The sequence below is a fragment of the Haliotis asinina genome, chromosome 11 (assembly GCF_037392515.1).
Source record: "Haliotis asinina isolate JCU_RB_2024 chromosome 11, JCU_Hal_asi_v2, whole genome shotgun sequence".
NCBI classification, from domain to species: domain Eukaryota; kingdom Metazoa; phylum Mollusca; class Gastropoda; order Lepetellida; family Haliotidae; genus Haliotis; species Haliotis asinina.
This window is the reverse complement of record NC_090290.1, coordinates 51,122,966-51,144,857: the sequence shown is the minus strand read 5'-3', so window position 1 is coordinate 51,144,857 and position 21,892 is coordinate 51,122,966. Positions and strand designations below refer to the sequence as shown.

The window sequence follows — 21,892 nt, the reverse complement described above, 5'->3', positions numbered from 1 at the left end:
CCACAGACATGACACCAAGGAACATACCTACCCCAGCCACACACATAACATCCAGGAACATACCTACCCCAGCCACACACATAACATCCAGGAACATACCTACCCCTGCCACACACATAACATCCAGGAACATACCTACCCCTGCCACACACATAACACCAAGAAACATACCTACCCCTGCCACACACATAACATCCAGGAACATACCTACCCCAGCCACACACATAACACCAAGAAACATACCTACCCCTGCCACACACATAACATCCAGGAACATACCTACCCCAGCCACACACATAACACCAAGGAACATACCTACCCCAGCCACACACATAACATCCAGGAACATACCTACCCCAGCCACACACATAACATCCAGGAACATACCTACCCCTGCCACACACATAACATCCAGGAACATACCTACCCCTGCCACACACATAACATCCAGGAACATACCTACCCCAGCCACACACATAACATCCAGGAACATACCTACCCCAGCCACACACATAACATCCAGGAACATACCTACCCAGCCACACACATAACATCCAGGAACATACCTACCCCTGCCACACACATAACACCAAGGAACATACCTATCCCAGCAACACACATAACATACAGGAACATACCTACCCCTGCCACACTTATAACATCCAGGAACATACCTATCCCAGACACACACACAACATCCAGGAACATACCTACCCCAGCCACACACATAACATCCAGGAACATACCTACCCCTGCCACACACATAACATCCAGGAACATACCTACCCCTGCCACACACATAACATCCAGGAACATACCTATCCCAGCCACACACAAAACATCCAGGAACATACCTATCCCAGCCACACACATAACATCCAGGAACATACCTACCCCAGCCACACACATAACATCCAGGAACATACCTACCCCAGCCACACACATAACACCAAGGAACATACCTATCCCAGCCACACACATAACATCCAGGAACATACCTACCCCAGCCACACACATAACATCCAGGAACATACCTATCCCAGCCACACACATAACATCCAGGAACATACCTATCCCAGCCACACACATAACATCCAGGAACATACCTATCCCAGCCATACACATAACATCCAGGAACATACCTATCCCAGCCACACACATAACATCCAGGAACATACCTATCCCAGCCACAGACATAACATCCAGGAACATACCTATCCCAGCCACACACATAACATCCAGGAACATACCTACCCCTGCCACACACATAACATCCAGGAACATACCTATCCCAGCCACACACATAACATCCAGGAACATACCTATCCCAGCCACACACATAACATCCAGGAACATACCTATCCCAGCCACACATATAACATCCAGGAACATACCTATCCCAGCCACACACATAACATCCAGGAACATACCTACCCCAGCCACACACATAACATCCAGGAACATACCTACCCCTGCCACACACATAACATCCAGGAACATACCTATCCCAGCCACACACATAACATCCAGGAACATACCTATCCCAGCCACAGACATAACACCAAGAAACATACCTACCCCAGCCACACACATAACATCCAGGAACATACATACCCCAGCCACACACATAACATCCAGGAACATACCTATCCCAGCCACACACATAACATCCAGGAACATACCTACCCCAGCCACACACATAACATCCAGGAACATACCTACCCCAGCCACAGACATAACATCCAGGAACATACCTACCCCAGCCACACACATAACACCAAGAAACATACCTACCCCAGCCACACACATAACATCCAGGAACATACCTACCCCAGCCACACACATAACACCAAGGAACATACCTACCCCAGCCACACACATAACATCCAGGAACATACCTACCCCGGCCACACACATAACATCCAGGAACATACCTACCCCTGCCACACACATAACATCCAGGAACATACCTACCCCTGCCACACACATAACATCCAGGAACATACCTATCCCAGCCACACACATAACATCCAGGAACATACCTACCCCAGCCACACACATAACATCCAGGAACATACCTACCCCTGCCACACACATAACATCCAGGAACATACCTACCCCTGCCACACACATAACACCAAGGAACATACCTATCCCAGCCACACACATAACATCCAGGAACATACCTACCCCAGCCACACACATAACATCCAGGAACATACCTATCCCAGCCACACACATAACATCCAGGAACATACCTACCCCAGCCACACACATAACATCCAGGAACATACCTGCCCCAGCCACACACATAACATCCAGGAACATACCTACCCCTGCCACACACATAACATCCAGGAACATACCTATCCCAGCCACACACATAACATCCAGGAACATACCTATCCCAGCCACACACATAACATCCAGGAACATACCTACCCCAGCCACACACAAAACATCCAGGAACATACCTACCCCAGCCACACACATAACATCCAGGAACATACCTACCCCTGCCACACACATAACATCCAGGAACATACCTACCCCTGCCACACACATAACATCCAGGAACATACCTATCCCAGCCACACACATAACACCAAGGAACATACCTATCCCAGCCACACACATAACAAACAGGAACATACCTATCCCAGCCACACACATAACATCCAGGAACATACCTACCCCTGCCACACACATAACACCAAGGAACATACCTATCCCAGCCACACACATAACAAACAGGAACATACCTACCCCTGCCACACACATAACATCCAGGAACATACCTACCCCTGCCACACACATAACACCAAGGAACATACCTATCCCAGCCACACACATAACATCCAGGAACATACCTACCCCAGCCACACACATAACATCCAGGAACATACCTATCCCAGCCACACACATAACATCCAGGAACATACCTACCCCGGCCACACACATAACATCCAGGAACATACCTACCCCTGCCACACACATAACATCCAGGAACATACCTACCCCTGCCACACACATAACATCCAGGAACATACCTACCCCAGCCACACACATAACATCCAGGAACATACCTACCCCTGCCACACACATAACATCCAGGAAGATACCTACCCCTGCAAAACACATAACATCCAGGAACATACCTACCCCTGCCACACACATAACACCAAGGAACATACCTATCCCAGCCACACACATAACATCCAGGAACATACCTACCCCAGCCACACACATAACATCCAGGAACATACCTATCCCAGCCACACACATAACATCCAGGAACATACCTACCCCAGCCACACACATAACATCCAGGAACATACCTGCCCCAGCCACACACATAACATCCAGGAACATACCTACCCCTGCCACACACATAACATCCAGGAACATACCTATCCCAGCCACACACATAACATCCAGGAACATACCTATCCCAGCCACACACATAACATCCAGGAACATACCTACCCCAGCCACACACAAAACATCCAGGAACATACCTACCCCAGCCTCACACATAACATCCAGGAACATACCTACCCCTGCCACACACATAACATCCAGGAACATACCTACCCCTGCCACACACATAACATCCAGGAACATACCTATCCCAGCCACACACATAACACCAAGGAACATACCTATCCCTGCCACACACATAACAAACAGGAACATACCTATCCCAGCCACACACATAACATCCAGGAACATACCTACCCCTGCCACACACATAACACCAAGGAACATACCTATCCCAGCCACACACATAACAAACAGGAACATACCTACCCCTGCCACACACATAACATCCAGGAACATACCTACCCCTGCCACACACATAACACCAAGGAACATACCTATCCCAGCCACACACATAACATCCAGGAACATACCTACCCCAGCCACACACATAACATCCAGGAACATACCTATCCCAGCCACACACATAACATCCAGGAACATACCTGCCCCAGCCACACACATAACATCCAGGAACATACCTACCCCTGCCACACACATAACACCAAGGAACATACCTATCCCAGCCACACACATAACATCCAGGAACATACCTACCCCAGCCACACACATAACATCCAGGAACATACCTACCCCAGCCACACACATAACATCCAGGAACATACCTGCCCCAGCCACACACATAACATCCAGGAACATACCTACCCCTGCCACACACATAACATCCAGGAACATACCTATCCCAGCCACACACATAACATCCAGGAACATACCTATCCCAGCCACACACATAACATCCAGGAACATACCTACCCCAGCCACACACAAAACATCCAGGAACATACCTACCCCAGCCACACACATAACATCCAGGAACATACCTACCCCTGCCACACACATAACATCCAGGAACATACCTACCCCTGCCACACATAACATCCAGGAACATACCTATCCCAGCCACACACATAACACCAAGGAACATACCTATCCCAGCCACACACATAACAAACAGGAATATACCTATCCCAGCCACACACATAACATCCAGGAACATACCTATCCCAGCCACACACATAACATCCAGGAACATACCTACCCCTGCCACACACATAACATCCAGGAACATACCTATCCCAGCCATACACATAACATCCAGGAACATACCTATCCCAGCCACACACATAACATCCAGGAACATACCTATCCCAGCCACAGACATAACATCCAGGAACATACCTATCCCAGCCACACACATAACATCCAGGAACATACCTACCCCAGCCACACACATAACATCCAGGAACATACCTATCCCAGCCACACACATAACATCCAGGAACATACCTATCCCAGCCACACACATAACATCCAGGAACATACCTATCCCAGCCACACACATAACATCCAGGAACATACCTATCCCAGCCACACACATAACATCCAGGAACATACCTATCCCAGCCACACACATAACATCCAGGAACATACCTACCCCTGCCACACACATAACATCCAGGAACATACCTATCCCAGCCACACACATAACATCCAGGAACATACCTATCCCAGCCACACACATAACATCCAGGAACATACCTATCCCAGCCACACACACAACATCCAGGAACATACCTACCCCTGCCACACACATAACATCCAGGAACATACCTACCCCTGCCACACACATAACACCAAGGAACATACCTATCCCAGCCACACACATAACATCCAGGAACATACCTACCCCAGCCACACACATAACATCCAGGAACATACCTACCCCTGCCACACACATAACATCCAGGAACATACCTACCCCTGCCACACACATAACACCAAGAAACATACCTACCCCTGCCACACACATAACATCCAGGAACATACCTACCCCAGCCACACACATAACACCAAGAAACATACCTACCCCTGCCACACACATAACATCCAGGAACATACCTACCCCAGCCACACACATAACACCAAGAAACATACCTACCCCAGCCACACACATAACATCCAGGAACATACCTACCCCAGCCACACACATAACATCCAGGAACATACCTACCCCTGCCACACACATAACATCCAGGAACATACCTACCCCTGCCACACACATAACATCCAGGAACATACCTACCCCAGCCACACACATAACATCCAGGAACATACCTACCCCAGCCACACACATTACATCCAGGAACATACCTACCCCTGCCACACACATAAGATCCAGGAACATACCTACCCCTGTCACACACATAACACCAAGGAACATACCTATCCCAGCAACACACATAACATCCAGGAACATACCTACCCCAGCCACACACATAACATCCAGGAACATACCTATCCCAGACACACACATAACATCCAGGAACATACCTACCTCAGCCACACACATAACATCCAGGAACATACCTACCCCAGCCACACACATAACATCCAGGAACATACCTACCCCTGCCACACACAAAACATCCAGGAACATACCCATTCGAGCCACACACATAACATCCAGGAACATACCTACCCCAGCCACACACATAACATCCAGGAACATACCTACCCCAGCCACACACATAACATCCAGGAACATACCTACCCCTGCCACACACATAACATCCAGGAACATACCTACCCCAGCCACACACATAACATCCAGGAACATACCTATCCCAGCCACACACATAACATCCAGGAACATACCTATCCCAGCCACACACATAACATCCAGGAACATACCTATCCCAGCCACAGACATAACATCCAGGAACATACCTATCCCAGCCACACACATAACATCCAGGAACATACCTACCCCTGCCACACACATAACATCCAGGAACATACCTATCCCAGCCACACACATAACATCCAGGAACATACCTATCCCAGCCACACACATAACATCCAGGAACATACCTACCCCAGCCACACACATAACATCCAGGAACATACCTATCCCAGCCACACACATAACATCCAGGAACATACCTATCCCAGCCACAGACATAACATCCAGGAACATACCTATCCCAGCCACACACATAACATCCAGGAACATACCTATCCCAGCCACAGACATAACATCCAGGAACATACCTATCCCAGCCACACACATAACATCCAGGAACATACCTACCCCTGCCACACACATAACATCCAGGAACATACCTACCCCTGCCACACACATAACACCAAGGAACATACCTATCCCAGCCACACACATAACATCCAGGAACATACCTACCCCAGCCACACACATAACATCCAGGAACATACCTACCCCTGCCACACACATAACATCCAGGAACATACCTACCCCTGCCACACACATAACACCAAGAAACATACCTACCCCTGCCACACACATAACATCCAGGAACATACCTACCCCAGCCACACACATAACACCAAGAAACATACCTACCCCTGCCACACACATAACATCCAGGAACATACCTACCCCAGCCACACACATAACACCAAGAAACATACCTACCCCAGCCACACACATAACATCCAGGAACATACCTACCCCAGCCACACACATAACATCCAGGAACATACCTACCCCTGCCACACACATAACATCCAGGAACATACCTACCCCTGCCACACACATAACATCCAGGAACATACCTACCCCAGCCACACACATAACATCCAGGAACATACCTACCCCAGCCACACACATTACATCCAGGAACATACCTACCCCTGCCACACACATAAGATCCAGGAACATACCTACCCCTGCCACACACATAACACCAAGGAACATACCTATCCCAGCAACACACATAACATCCAGGAACATACCTACCCCAGCCACACACATAACATCCAGGAACATACCTATCCCAGACACACACATAACATCCAGGAACATACCTACCTCAGCCACACACATAACATCCAGGAACATACCTACCCCAGCCACACACATAACATCCAGGAACATACCTACCCCTGCCACACACAAAACATCCAGGAACATACCCATCCGAGCCACACACATAACATCCAGGAACATACCTACCCCAGCCACACACATAACATCCAGGAACATACCTACCCCAGCCACACACATAACATCCAGGAACATACCTACCCCTGCCACACACATAACATCCAGGAACATACCTACCCCAGCCACACACATAACATCCAGGAACATACCTATCCCAGCCACACACATAACATCCAGGAACATACCTATCCCAGCCACACACATAACATCCAGGAACATACCTATCCCAGCCACAGACATAACATCCAGGAACATACCTATCCCAGCCACACACATAACATCCAGGAACATACCTACCCCTGCCACACACATAACATCCAGGAACATACCTATCCCAGCCACACACATAACATCCAGGAACATACCTATCCCAGCCACACACATAACATCCAGGAACATACCTACCCCAGCCACACACATAACATCCAGGAACATACCTATCCCAGCCACACACATAACATCCAGGAACATACCTATCCCAGCCACACACATAACATCCAGGAACATACCTACCCCTGCCACACACATAACATCCAGGAACATACCTACCCCAGCCACACACATAACATCCAGGAACATACCTACCCCTGCCACACACATAACATCCAGGAACATACCTATCCCAGCCACACACATAACATCCAGGAACATACCTATCCCAGCCACAGACATAACACCAAGAAACATACCTACCCCAGCCACACACATAACATCCAGGAACATACCTACCCCAGCCACACACATAACATCCAGGAACATACCTATCCCAGCCACACACATAACATCCAGGAACATACCTACCCCAGCCACACACATAACATCCAGGAACATACCTACCCCAGCCACAGACATAACATCCAGGAACATACCTACCCCAGCCACACACATAACACCAAGAAACATACCTACTCCAGCCACACACATAACATCCAGGAACATACCTACCCCAGCCACACACATAACACCAAGGAACATACCTACCCCAGCCACACACATAACATCCAGGAACATACCTACCCCGGCCACACACATAACATCCAGGAACATACCTACCCCTGCCACACACATAACATCCAGGAACATACCTACCCCTGCCACACACATAACATCCAGGAACATACCTACCCCAGCCACACACATAACATCCAGGAACATACCTATCCCAGCCACACACATAACATCCAGGAACATACCTATCCCAGCCACACACATAACATCCAGGAACATACCTATCCCAGCCACACACATAACATCCAGGAACATACCTACCCCTGCCACACACATAACATCCAGGAACATACCTATCCCAGCCACACACATAACACCAAGGAACATACCTATCCCAGCCACACACATAACAAACAGGAACATACCTATCCCAGCCACACACATAACATCCAGGAACATACCTACCCCTGCCACACACATAACACCAAGGAACATACCTATCCCAGCCACACACATAACAAACAGGAACATACCTACCCCTGCCACACACATAACATCCAGGAACATACCTACCCCTGCCACACACATAACACCAAGGAACATACCTATCCCAGCCACACACATAACATCCAGGAACATACCTACCCCAGCCACACACATAACATCCAGGAACATACCTATCCCAGCCACACACATAACATCCAGGAACATACCTACCCCAGCCACACACATAACATCCAGGAACATACCTGCCCCAGCCACACACATAACATCCAGGAACATACCTACCCCTGCCACACACATAACATCCAGGAACATACCTATCCCAGCCACACACATAACATCCAGGAACATACCTATCCCAGCCACACACATAACATCCAGGAACATACCTACCCCAGCCACACACAAAACATCCAGGAACATACCTACCCCAGCCACACACATAACATCCAGGAACATACCTACCCCTGCCACACACATAACATCCAGGAACATACCTACCCCTGCCACACACATAACATCCAGGAACATACCTATCCCAGCCACACACATAACATCCAGGAACATACCTATCCCAGCCACACACATAACATCCAGGAACATACCTATCCCAGCCACACACATAACATCCAGGAACATACCTACCCCTGCCACACACATAACATCCAGGAACATACCTACCCCTGCCACACACATAACACCAAGGAACATACCTATCCCAGCCACACACATAACATCCAGGAACATACCTACCCCAGCCACACACATAACATCCAGGAACATACCTACCCCTGCCACACACATAACATCCAGGAACATACCTACCCCTGCCACACACATAACATCCAGGAACATACCTACCCCAGCCACACACATAACACCAAGAAACATACCTACCCCTGCCACACACATAACATCCAGGAACATACCTACCCCAGCCACACACATAACACCAAGAAACATACCTACCCCAGCCACACACATAACATCCAGGAACATACCTACCCCAGCCACACACATAACATCCAGGAACATACCTACCCCTGCCACACACATAACATCCAGGAACATACCTACCCCTGCCACACACATAACATCCAGGAACATACCTACCCCAGCCACACACATAACATCCAGGAACATACCTACCCCAGCCACACACATAACATCCAGGAACATACCTACCCCTGCCACACACATAACATCCAGGAACATACCTACCCCTGCCACACACATAACACCAAGGAACATACCTATCCCAGCAACACACATAACATCCAGGAACATACCTACCCCAGCCACACACATAACATCCAGGAACATACCTATCCCAGACACACACATAACATCCAGGAACATACCTATCCCAGCCACACACATAACATCCAGGATCATACCTACCCCAGCCACACACATAACATCCAGGAACATACCTACCCCAGCCACACACATAACATCCAGGAACATACCTACCCCTGCCACACACATAACATCCAGGAACATACCTACCCCAGCCACACACATAACATCCAGGAACATACCTATCCCAGCCACACACATAACATCCAGGAACATACCTATCCCAGCCACACACATAACATCCAGGAACATACCTATCCCAGCCACAGACATAACATCCAGGAACATACCTATCCCAGCCACACACATAACATCCAGGAACATACCTACCTCTGCCACAGACATAACATCCAGGAACATACCTACCCCTGCCACAGACATAACATCCAGGAACATACCTACCCCAGCCACACACATAACATCCAGGAACATACCTATCCCAGCCACACACATAACATCCAGGAACATACCTACCCCAGCCACACACATAACATCCAGGAACATACCTACCCCAGCCACACACATAACATCCAGGAACATACCTACCCCTGCCACACACATAACACCAAGAAACATACCTACCCCTGCCACACACATAACATCCAGGAACATACCTACCCCAGCCACACACATAACATCCAGGAACATACCTATCCCAGCCACACACATAACATCCAGGAACATACCTACCCCAGCCACACACATAACATCCAGGAACATACCTACCCCTGCCACACACATAACATCCAGGAACATACCTACCCCTGCCACACACATAACATCCAGGAACATACCTACCCCAGCCACACACATAACATCCAGGAACATACCTATCCCAGCCACACACATAACATCCAGGAACATACCTAACCCAGCCACACACATAACATCCAGGAACATACCTACCCCAGCCACACACATAACACCAAGAAACATACCTATCCCAGCCACAGACATGACACCAAGGAACATACCTACCCCAGCCACACACATAACATCCAGGAACATACCTACCCCAGCCACAGACTTGACTCCAGCTAACATACCTATCCCAGGCACATACATGATACCTAGGAACATACCTATCCCCGGGACAGGAATAACACCCAGAAACATACGTATCCCAGGTCAAGACATGACACCCAGGACCATACCTTCCCCAGCCACAGACATAACACCCAGGAACATACCTATCCCCGGGACAGACATGACACCCAGGAACACCAGGGCCGCCAGGTTGTTGATGGAGGTGAGGCTGACGTTAGTGATGCCCTCTGCTACTGGGTACGACGTCTCACACACAAGTTCATAGAACAACGGACTGAGAGACCCGCTACTCACACAGGTGAGGATGTAAGATGCATACATAGAGCCTGCAGACAAAGACACATGTGTCATGTCATATATAGAACCTGGTGTGAAAACGCCAGAGGCATACGATACTGTAAACCATTCAATATTGTATAATTACTTACCAGATAAATAACACATTTCGTCAACAATTTGGGCTTTGGTTTAGTTCAAAAATGGCACCGCCAACATTATTAGCGGAGCCGAGGCCAGCCTTTACCTTGTAATTCGTTGCTTGCTGTTATATCCAGCACTTTTGTCAGTAATCGGGTCTGGGCCAGAAACTCCACCTATCAAACGTACGAGCTTCGATCAATGCAAATGGGATACGAAGTCCAAGACAGCGAGTCTGACCATCCGTCAGTCGCCTCTTACGTCTAGCATACATGGGTGGCCAAATTGTTGTATTTCCTACAGTTACTGGGATTATATCAAGTTTTGCATAGCAACTGAAAATCAATTGCACTCTGCATACTACAATAAATGGTATTTTATACAATTGTGTTAACCCTATATGGTCGGGCTTCACGCATTCATTTAGCGGAATCCCATGGGGTTTGAAGGATAAATATAGTTGGTGGGATCCTAGGGCGAGATGATGGTTCACCAGGTGACTTCTTTACCAGCGTAACACTGCACTACAATAGTGGTGATCTTTCCTCATAATCATGTCATACTTTCGATTATCCGGATCAAATTAGGATTAATGACAGGCCGCCGAGATATACGACAATGTAGATAAGTGCGGCCTTCGTTAACCAACTTGATTGATTTGAATCGTTAACTATAAGACGTAGTTCTGGTAAGGGATTGAATATTATATGTATAATTTATGTATGACGGAGCATGGCACACTTGCTACATAGGATGTGATAAATCCCTGCAAGCAGAACCCGGTACACTTCCACCAACCACCTGTCTACGAGATATATCTGAGGTGTTAGGGCAAAGCACTTTCATTTGATAACTATTTCCTTTAACGTTTATCTTCAACTTTTCCTACCCTTTGACTCGGGTAAAATCTCCAGTATCAGCAACACCAACCACAAATAGGACACTGTGGTGAGAATCATCAGCAAAAAGATAAATGTCTTCAAACGTCTCTGGAAGTGATCGGCAAATCTGTGAAAGTAGATAATGTCAGTGAAACAGGATAATGCAAACCAACCCCTCACGCATGCATGTATGTATGTATGTGTGTTTGTGTGTGTGTGTGTGTGTGTGTGTGTGTGTGTGTGTGTGTGTGTGTGTGTGTGTGCGTGTATGCAAAAACAGACAAAAAAAACCCCACAAAATCATCGTTGCTAGGATACTTTCATGGCAAGCATGGGTTGCTGTAGGCCTATTCTACCTCTGACCTTCACGGGTATTTCAGTGGACTGTTCATGACTGTATTATGCCCTTCACACCAACCATCTGACTGTGAAGGAATGGTACCCAACAACAATGGTAATATGTCTCAGAGGCATCTCAACATCTCTCCAGTCAATTCCTTGCCATCGTTTTGCAGTAGACAATGGGAAGGTGGAGCGGTTGGCATTCTGTCAGTTGTTGTTAACTTAAAGGCTTCAGTATAGTTAGAGGACGTAGAACGACCGTTAATCGTGACCATTTGTGTGTGACGTTGATTCTGAAGGTGCCATACTGTAATATACATTCCTGAACGACTAGTGCCTTACCTTGCTGTAGTAATGACTGTTATTGCCCCAGCTATAGTCCCGTAAAACCCAAGCCATCCTGCCTGCTTCTGTGGAGCAAACGTTACTTGTATTAATACGTTGACACAGTGTTTAAGGATGCTACACCACTGTATACATACATCATTCTGTTTCTTGATGTTACACCACACCCATGTATACATGTAGCATAGTGTTTCATGATGCTATACAGTTGTATACATACAGAATAGCGTTTAGCCGTACAGCGAATGATGATTGCAGAGTGCGATGTTTGTTTGTTTTGTAGCGTATCAGGCTACGTGTCATCGTATGAAAGCAACCTAAATGTTTTCAAATAAAGACATAGCAAGAAATATCTCTATAAATGCTTGATTATGCATAGCTTATAATAAAATCGAAAATAACTATTACATTTTTATGTAAAATTAAATAGCATTTCCTATACCGTAGTGCCTTCTGATTGTCAAAATAGAAGCAAGCATATTTTTTGCTTGAATGTCTATAAGACATTTGAGGACATGAAGTTAAGACATCACCGTCAGAGGTACTCCCGTTCTTGGTGATATTTGGTGCCTGAATTGCACCCAATGTTGTTCAGTTGACGATTTCTATGAGCCCCATACGGCCTTTGCTACAGTGTTGGCTTTGTTGACGTTAATGTTCCGTTTTGACGCAGGAGTGATAAAAAAGACATTCGGTGCAATATTCTAATGTGACGTACTATCTGCTCTGCGTGTGCTTAAAACCTCTGAGCCTAATGCTATCACTAAATGACCTGTATCAAAAACAAAGACTTGTAGCCTTATTAAGTATCGGGCATGGTAGTGCTGTAGCTGGAGTACTTGCGGTATCCCGTGTGCCTTCAAATTGACGTCAAGCAATGAGGACCAGGCGTCTCGTGTCCCCGTGGATGCGCCATAGGCCAGTCCTATCTGCCAGAATCGTCCCTTCCTGTGGGTTTTATAACACAGTATCACACAAAACACAGAGGGGTCCATGAGAGATATAAACATCCCGCATTGCCATTGTATGAAGTGCTGACGCGTCGCATGTGATAGTATTATACATCGCAGTGTCACATGTGGCAGTATTACACATCGCAGTGTCACATGTGGCAGTGTTACACATCGCAGCGTCACATGTGATAGTATTATACATCGCAGTGTCACATGTGATAGTATTACACATCGCAGCGTCACATGTGATAGTATTATACATCGCAGTGTCACATGTGGCAGTATTACACATCACAGTGTCACATGTGATAGTATTACACATCGCAGTGTCACATGTGATAGTATTACACATCGCAGTGTCACATGTGATAGTATTATACATCGCAGTGTCACATGTGATAGTATTACACATCGCAGCGTCACATGTGATAGTATTATACATCGCAGTGTCACATGTGGCAGTATTACACATCACAGTGTCACATGTGATAGTATTACACATCGCAGTGTCACATGTGATAGTATTACACATCGCAGTGTCACATGTGATAGTATTATACATCGCAGTGTCACATGTGGCAGTATTACACATCGCAGTGTCACATATGGCAGTGTTACACATCGCAGCGTCACATGTGATAGTATTACACATCGCAGTGTCACATGTGGCAGTATTACACATCGCAGTGTTACATGTTCCAGTGTTACACATCGCAGTGTCGCATATGTCAGGGTTACACATCGCAATGTCGCATGAGGCAGTGTTCCACCTCGCAGTGTTACATGTTCCAGTGTTATTTATCTTACCTCATACATGAATGTCGTTTTCTGATTGGCTGAGCGCACTTCTGTTATTTTCAAAGTACGTAACCCCGCTTACAGGCGAGGTACTTTGCAATGTACCACCACTGCTCATTCTGTACTTCGTGGTAGTACTTCGTTATCTCGAATAAAATTGAATCACGCATGATGCACCGAAATTATCGATGTTTTGCAAATGGAGACTGATGGAAGGGAGATAACTCTAAATATGTTTCGCTTGTGTCTTCTGCAAAATCTATCGATGGCTACGAAAAGGTTTGCCTCGCATTCCAATAAATATATTTTGACGAAACGTTCAAATGTAGTCCCTGTGAATATTAAGAAGGGGAATCACACTGGGGCGATTTTACGAAGACAATGTCTGGGGGAAAATGAGCAGGATACAAGATTCGAATCGCTTGATTCACACAAGGTGGCTGAAGTGTACGATCCGATACCCATGCTTAAAATAGTTTTGGTTATTCGGAAAGATAAGTAAAGTGTTCTCTGGTCCCTCGGGGCCCATAGGTTGATGTACCATCGATATTTATTTATGTTCCCTGAGCCCTTCGTCGCAGTGTTACACGTCTCAGTGTAATTGGATGCAGTATTACACGTTGCAATGTTGCATGAGGCAGTGGTATATGTAGCAGTGTTACATGTGGCTTTGTCACAGGATGCAGTGTTACGTGTTGCAGTGTTACATGTCGCGGCATTACATGTTGCCTGTGTTGCAGGATGAGGTCTTACATGTGGCAGTGTAACAGAATGCAGTGTCACATTGGGCAGCGTTACAGGATGCAGTGTTACATGTTACATGTGCCAGGGTTACAGGATGCAGTGTTACATGTGGCAGGGTTACAGGATGCAGTGTTACATGTGACAGTGTTACAGGATGCAGTAACACATGTCACGTTATTACAGGTTGCATAGCTGATTACGTAACAGAATGTCAGTGAGCAGGGTATTTCTCTCACCTCAAGAGTTGTTTGAGGCCGTCCAGGTAGTCCAGTCTAGCGGTTGCAGCTGATGGAGAAGGAGGTTTGGGGGGTTGACTTGGGAAGTAGATCAGCATAGTGAAAAAAACAGCAGCACACACGCCAAATGCTGCAATTGACAAAATTCCAATTTCCGAAATGCTTACCTAATGCCCTATATAAGGAAAATATACTTAGCGTTTCAAGATCACAGCAAATATTGTCGCACTAAATTCCTTCATAACATCAGCATGGCATCCAAGACGGTGGTATCGCTAGTGATACAAGCATTTCAGTTATATATATGTTTTACTATCACTTCCGTTCTTGTAGGTACTGACCGAGTAATCTTCACCACAACTGATTTGTTTTCTAAAAAAGATTCAATTGCTATGTTTGATTGTCTATATAATGAAGATATAAAATGAAGATACGCTCATTCATGCTGAAAATACTTCCTATATAGAAGTTGTGTTATGCCGCACTCAGCGATATTACAGCTATACGACGTCGGTCTGTAAATGAGTCTCGACCGGACAATCCACTGACCAACAGCATGAACATTAATCTACACAATCGGGATATGATGACATGTGACAACAAAGTCAGCCAGCCACCCGGTCACGTTAGTCACCTCTTGCGACAAGCATGGTCACTGAAGATCAGTTAACGGACATTTACTTTTGTGTAATGTGGATCAGCTGTGATCATGTTGAAATAGGGCTGTACAATACTCACTTGCATACTGGTAATTCATGATTTGCTCTCTCTGCTCACTGACAACATCGGCTGAAGACGAAAAGAACCCTCATTTACATATTAGCATGACCTTATAAAGGCAAACAGCGTCGGGGTGATGAATCCAAATAAGTCCGATTCAAATATCAGCGGATCTTATTGCAACCAAGGGATGTCACTGTGCAAAGATGTTACCTACACCCGAGACAACAGCAGAACATGCTTGAAGTAATTCTACCATGTGACACGCAATCATTTGGAAAGATATCTCATAGTGAGTGCATCATTCTGATGCTTGTGGAGACATATTCACAATAAATGCATCACACAGAAGCATTTTAGGGAAATAAGTAGACAGAGTGATGTTGTCTTACCTTCCCAGACGTTTTCTCTAGCGCTCATGGAAGACCTACAACACAGGTTGTGATATCAGTCTCATTTCAGTGTAGATCTGCTGCTGAATCACAGCAGCGAAACATTCAGACTAGTAGTCGGGAGTCCGTGTATCTCTATGGCTGCCCTTATTAATGGAATATTTTAACAATGCTTCAAAAAGTTACGTTTGCGATAGTGCCTTTACATTCACAACGTGTACTCTCCTTCACTGACGATCCTAATCATTACTAATCTTTTCAACTTGAATTTCAGAAACTAAGGAATTAGTAACTGCTTTCAGACATTAGACAAACAACATAGCACTCATCAGTTTAAACATACCCTTGAAGTAGGTAGAGAGTAATGAAATCTATAGGCCAACTGGTTGAAGAAAAATGGGTGTTCACGACAAACACACTGGGTAATGTCGTTTATATATGTAAACCTTAACACCAACAGACATGCAGTAGTAACGACCAACATCATGGAGTGGCGGCACATCCGGACCAAGGGTGTACTTCCTCATGTAATACTTTCAAGGAAGATGGAATAAATTTTGTGGATCAATATTTTTGCCTGTAGCATTGAATTTGTTTGTCGCGCAGTTGTTATTTACGCGATAGTATTCAGTGTGGTGGACCGGTGGAACGTGACAGTGTGGCATACCTTCAGTGTCAATGCTCAGTAACTGGTCCAGCACCAAACTGGCACCAACAAAACCAAGACGATCTGTTCAGGAGGTCCCAGGTTACCAAGAGTACAGGGTCCCAGGTCAACAAGATTACATGGCTCAAGGTCAAGAGGAGTACAGATTCCAATGTCAACAAGGGTACAGAGTCTTTGGTCAACAAGACTGCAGAGGCCAAGTTTAAGGAGAGAACACTGCCAAAGGTCAGCAACAGGGTACCGGATCGAAGATCAACAAGAGTACAGAGCTCAAGGTCAACAGGAGTACAGAGGCCAATGTCAACAAGAGTACAGATCCCAAGGTCAACAAGAGTACAGGGTCCCTGGTCAGGAGTGTACAGAGACCAAGGTCAACAAGAATACAGAGCCCAAGGTCAACAAGAGTACGGAGACCAAGGTCAACAAGAGTACAGGGTCCAAGGTCACCAAGAGTAGAGGCCCGATGGGTCCGAAATCAGGTTTTACGAAACTGAGCTGAGCCATATTGCTAAAACATTGATGAGCGACGAGGATTACAAGTCAGGCTGCTAGAGATAGAGCGACCGGTCAGGTTAATGAGTACGAGTTAAGGGTGCGGCTAAGACTTTCAGGTCGGGCTACTGGCTACTAACCAACAATACTTTTATTCCATGACGTATTCGTCTCTGAAACGTGACACTGTGGTAACACTTTGTGCTCTGTTTATATGTTTGCGCTATGTACCTGGTGAGGAGTTTGGCGCTATATACATGGTCACACTATCATTATTATGAAATGTGCAAAACATTAATGAAGTACCTACATTGCCTAAACTAGTTTCACTGTCACCGCGAATTGAGAACTAAGCAGTAATGATTGAAGTTAGCTAGAAACGGGAAGTTATATGGTAGCGTCCGTAATCACGTATGTTAATAAACATTGAGAGCATTCTTTGTCTCGTACGTTTCCCTGTGCAATACAAGTTATGACAAGTAGATTAGAGCTGGTTGTATTGTCTGAAACATGTACTGAAGATTAAAATGCTTCAGGCTTTTCATTTCTTATTTCTGTTACTTTCATCTAAGTCTGAGAACAAGTAACTGTTATGTTTAGAGTTGTATGGGTCTCCAGCTGAAGATCGTTCACGCTCTGCACGCTTTGCCACAAGTACACATGTCAACTATGTACGTACGTGTTGAACACGGTGCAGTTGCTGTTGTCTTCTTGCACCACCTGAGGCCCTGGAAAGAGAGATCTGTTGGTCTATCAACATATTTACTCTGTGTACGCCTCCAAAATAAAACAAAAGCACAACATATTCATAATGGAAGAACACACAGTGTTTCACTGAGTTTCTTTAAGGATGAAATCCAGACTGGGATCCTGATATACGACTAATAGCTGTAGATTACATACCGATCACAAACGTCAGCCCTATGCTCAGTCCTTGAACTACATAGCCAATGGACGTCGCTGTGGTTCTTTCGTTCGGTGGGAACCAAACGGATGACACTTTCGCAATGCCACCCATACCAATGGGTCCAGCCGCTCCGTTTAACAGCTGCCCTGCGTTAGCAACCCTGAAGTAATTAGGTGAGGAATCACGTGTTGTCAGGTGGCAGAGAAGGATTGAATACAGAAAGTGGTACACAGGATAGTTTCTAGAATCACGTGTTTTTGGAAGGCACCGAAGACTGAATACGGAACGGGGTATATGGGATAGATTAGAGGATCACGTGTTTTGGAAGGCACAGGAGGACTGAATACAGAAAGTGGTGTGCAAGATACTTCATAGAATCACGTCGAGGGTGATATGAGTGGCGAAAGGGAAAATGTTATGGCATATTCCTTTTCGGAAACGGTCAAAAATGAAAAGAAAAGACTCACACGTCCACCATTTCTTGATGGACAGCAACACGAACAGACGACGCAAGGCACGTAACTTTAAATAAACTAGGCTCCGTCTATTGAAGTTTCGAGCATTTACGTGTATTCATTCCGTTCCAGCTCATATGGATTTTCAGTCACAGTGCTAATATGATATGCACTTTGAAGGTACAATCATTGTGTAGTAGCTGCATGTAGTCAGAACCTTAGGGAGTGAGAGGAGAGCATGTCGAGGTTTGAAGTATCTTGGTACACCCACGTGAATGGTGAAACTCTTTCGTGTTAAGGTCATGCCTGGTGTAAATATGCGTTCCAGGAAGCTGTGTGAAACATTGAGTATGACATGGGAAAGATTAATGTACATGCTAACGTGTTTCTCACCATGTGTATGCCGGAGGCGTTCCGATCAGACAGCGTAGACCGCATCCTGCAGCTATCAGTGCCATGGCGACCAGACACGACACCCGCAACCCTGGAACAGTTGAGTTTGAGTCAGTGGAGTGCCGGTAGTCATGCTGTGGGGCTGCTGTTATAAGTTGATACTTTCATCAGTCACATTTATATATGAAAAAGGACAACATTTTCATCTACTGGGAGAACACGGGAAACGTTTTGAGATTAACTATGCACTACGGTTAGTGTTGAATATATTTTGACTATACGTCAAGGATAACTAGGTACCTTTAGTGTCCAGTACCCATGACCAAAGAGGTGCCGTAAGAATATAGGCTATTGGTCCCCAGTTGCTCATTAGGGCAATGGTTCCGTCGGTCCAGCCGAACACACATTCACTAACCGCTGCTATGGGCCCCCACTGGTTCCACACTGCGGCCTGTAGACCGCTGAAGGCCGAGAACAGGGCCAGGATCACCCATCGCCTTCTGTACACGAACAGGTCCAGCTGCTCAACTCTCTCAAAACGAATCTGTGTGACGTTCTCATCAAATGTCACTGACGACTTTCTCCTTTCAGTCTTGCGGACATTGTCTGGAACATCAGTCGCTAGCTGACTTGTGTCATTCTCTATTTTGACTTTATACTCACTAGTAGTGTCTCCATCAGTGCAGGTTTCAGATGCCTGGGTTTCTGTGGGTACAGATTCCGTCATACTATGAATGAATGTTTATCCCAGATAGTAGCAGACTACGATTTGAGGGTGCCGGGTATTGACAGATTACGATCGGATGGTTGAGGAGCTAAAGGTCCACAGGCGGATGGTGCAGGTGTTGAAAGTGTACAGGCGGATGGTGCAGGTGTTGAAAGTGTACAGGTTGATGGTGGAGATGTTGGCGATCTACAGGCGGATGGCGCAGGTTTTGGAGATGGACAGGCGGATGGTGCAGGTGTTGAAAGTGTACAGGCGGATGGTGCAGGTGTTGAAAGTGTACAGGCGGATGGTGCAGGTGTTGAAAGTGTACAGGTGGATGGTGGAGATGTTGGAAGTCTACAGGCGGATGGCGCAGGTTTTGGAGATGGACAGGCGGATGGTGCAGTGTTGGAGGTCTGCAGTCGTATGGTTGAAGAGTTGAAGGTCTACAGGCGGATGGTGCAGGTGCTGGTGGTCAACATTCGGATAATGCAGGTGTTGAAAGTCTACAGGTGGCTGGTGTAAATGTTGAAAGTGTACAGGTGGCTGGTGGAGATGTTGGCGATCTGCAGGCGGATGGTGCAGTGTTGGGGGTCTACAGGCGGATAGAGCAGTGTGGAGGTCAGCAGGTGAATGGTACAGTGTAGGAGGTCCACAGGCGGATGGTGCAGGGGTTGGAGGTCTACAGGCGGATGGTGCAAGGGTTGGAGGTCTACCGTAGGAAATACTCGGCGCACTACTGATGTTTTGACTGCTGGCACTACTATGGGAACAGATGATCCTGGGAGTGTGGAACCAGCACAGTGAATCCTTGCTGTAAGTATCTGCCCGTATTAGCTGCTGGTACTGCTATAATAACAGGTAATCCTGGGAGAGTGGAACCAGCACAGTGAATCCTTGTTGTAAGTATCTGCCCCGAATTGGCTGCTGGTACTGCTATAATAACAGATAATCCTGGGAGAGTGGAACCAGCACAGTGAATCCTTGCTGTAAGTATCTCCCCGCAGAGTTCACACAATAGCCCACACTAACGATTTTGATAT

The 21,892-nt window shown here is 46.4% G+C and overlaps 1 protein-coding gene and 1 pseudogene across 1 annotated transcript in view; both read right to left on the bottom strand.

The window, feature by feature from the left end:
• LOC137255592 (solute carrier family 49 member 4 homolog) overlaps window positions 1-21,892 on the bottom strand; it is a 26,813-nt gene extending 4,921 nt beyond the window's left edge. Inside the window, exons 1-11 of the mRNA XM_067793028.1 lie at window positions 20,444-21,892; window positions 20,144-20,234; window positions 19,292-19,455; window positions 19,068-19,116; window positions 17,230-17,264; window positions 16,856-16,906; window positions 16,118-16,247; window positions 14,226-14,334; window positions 13,384-13,451; window positions 12,708-12,826; window positions 11,545-11,727 (exon numbers count right to left, since the gene is read on the bottom strand). Of these exons, the coding sequence (XP_067649129.1) occupies window positions 11,545-11,727; window positions 12,708-12,826; window positions 13,384-13,451; window positions 14,226-14,334; window positions 16,118-16,247; window positions 16,856-16,906; window positions 17,230-17,264; window positions 19,068-19,116; window positions 19,292-19,455; window positions 20,144-20,234; window positions 20,444-20,870 (1,426 nt within the window). The 5' untranslated portion in view covers window positions 20,871-21,892. The remainder of the gene's footprint in view (window positions 1-11,544; window positions 11,728-12,707; window positions 12,827-13,383; window positions 13,452-14,225; window positions 14,335-16,117; window positions 16,248-16,855; window positions 16,907-17,229; window positions 17,265-19,067; window positions 19,117-19,291; window positions 19,456-20,143; window positions 20,235-20,443) is intronic.
• LOC137256395 (uncharacterized) lies at window positions 14,445-15,155 on the bottom strand (annotated as a pseudogene).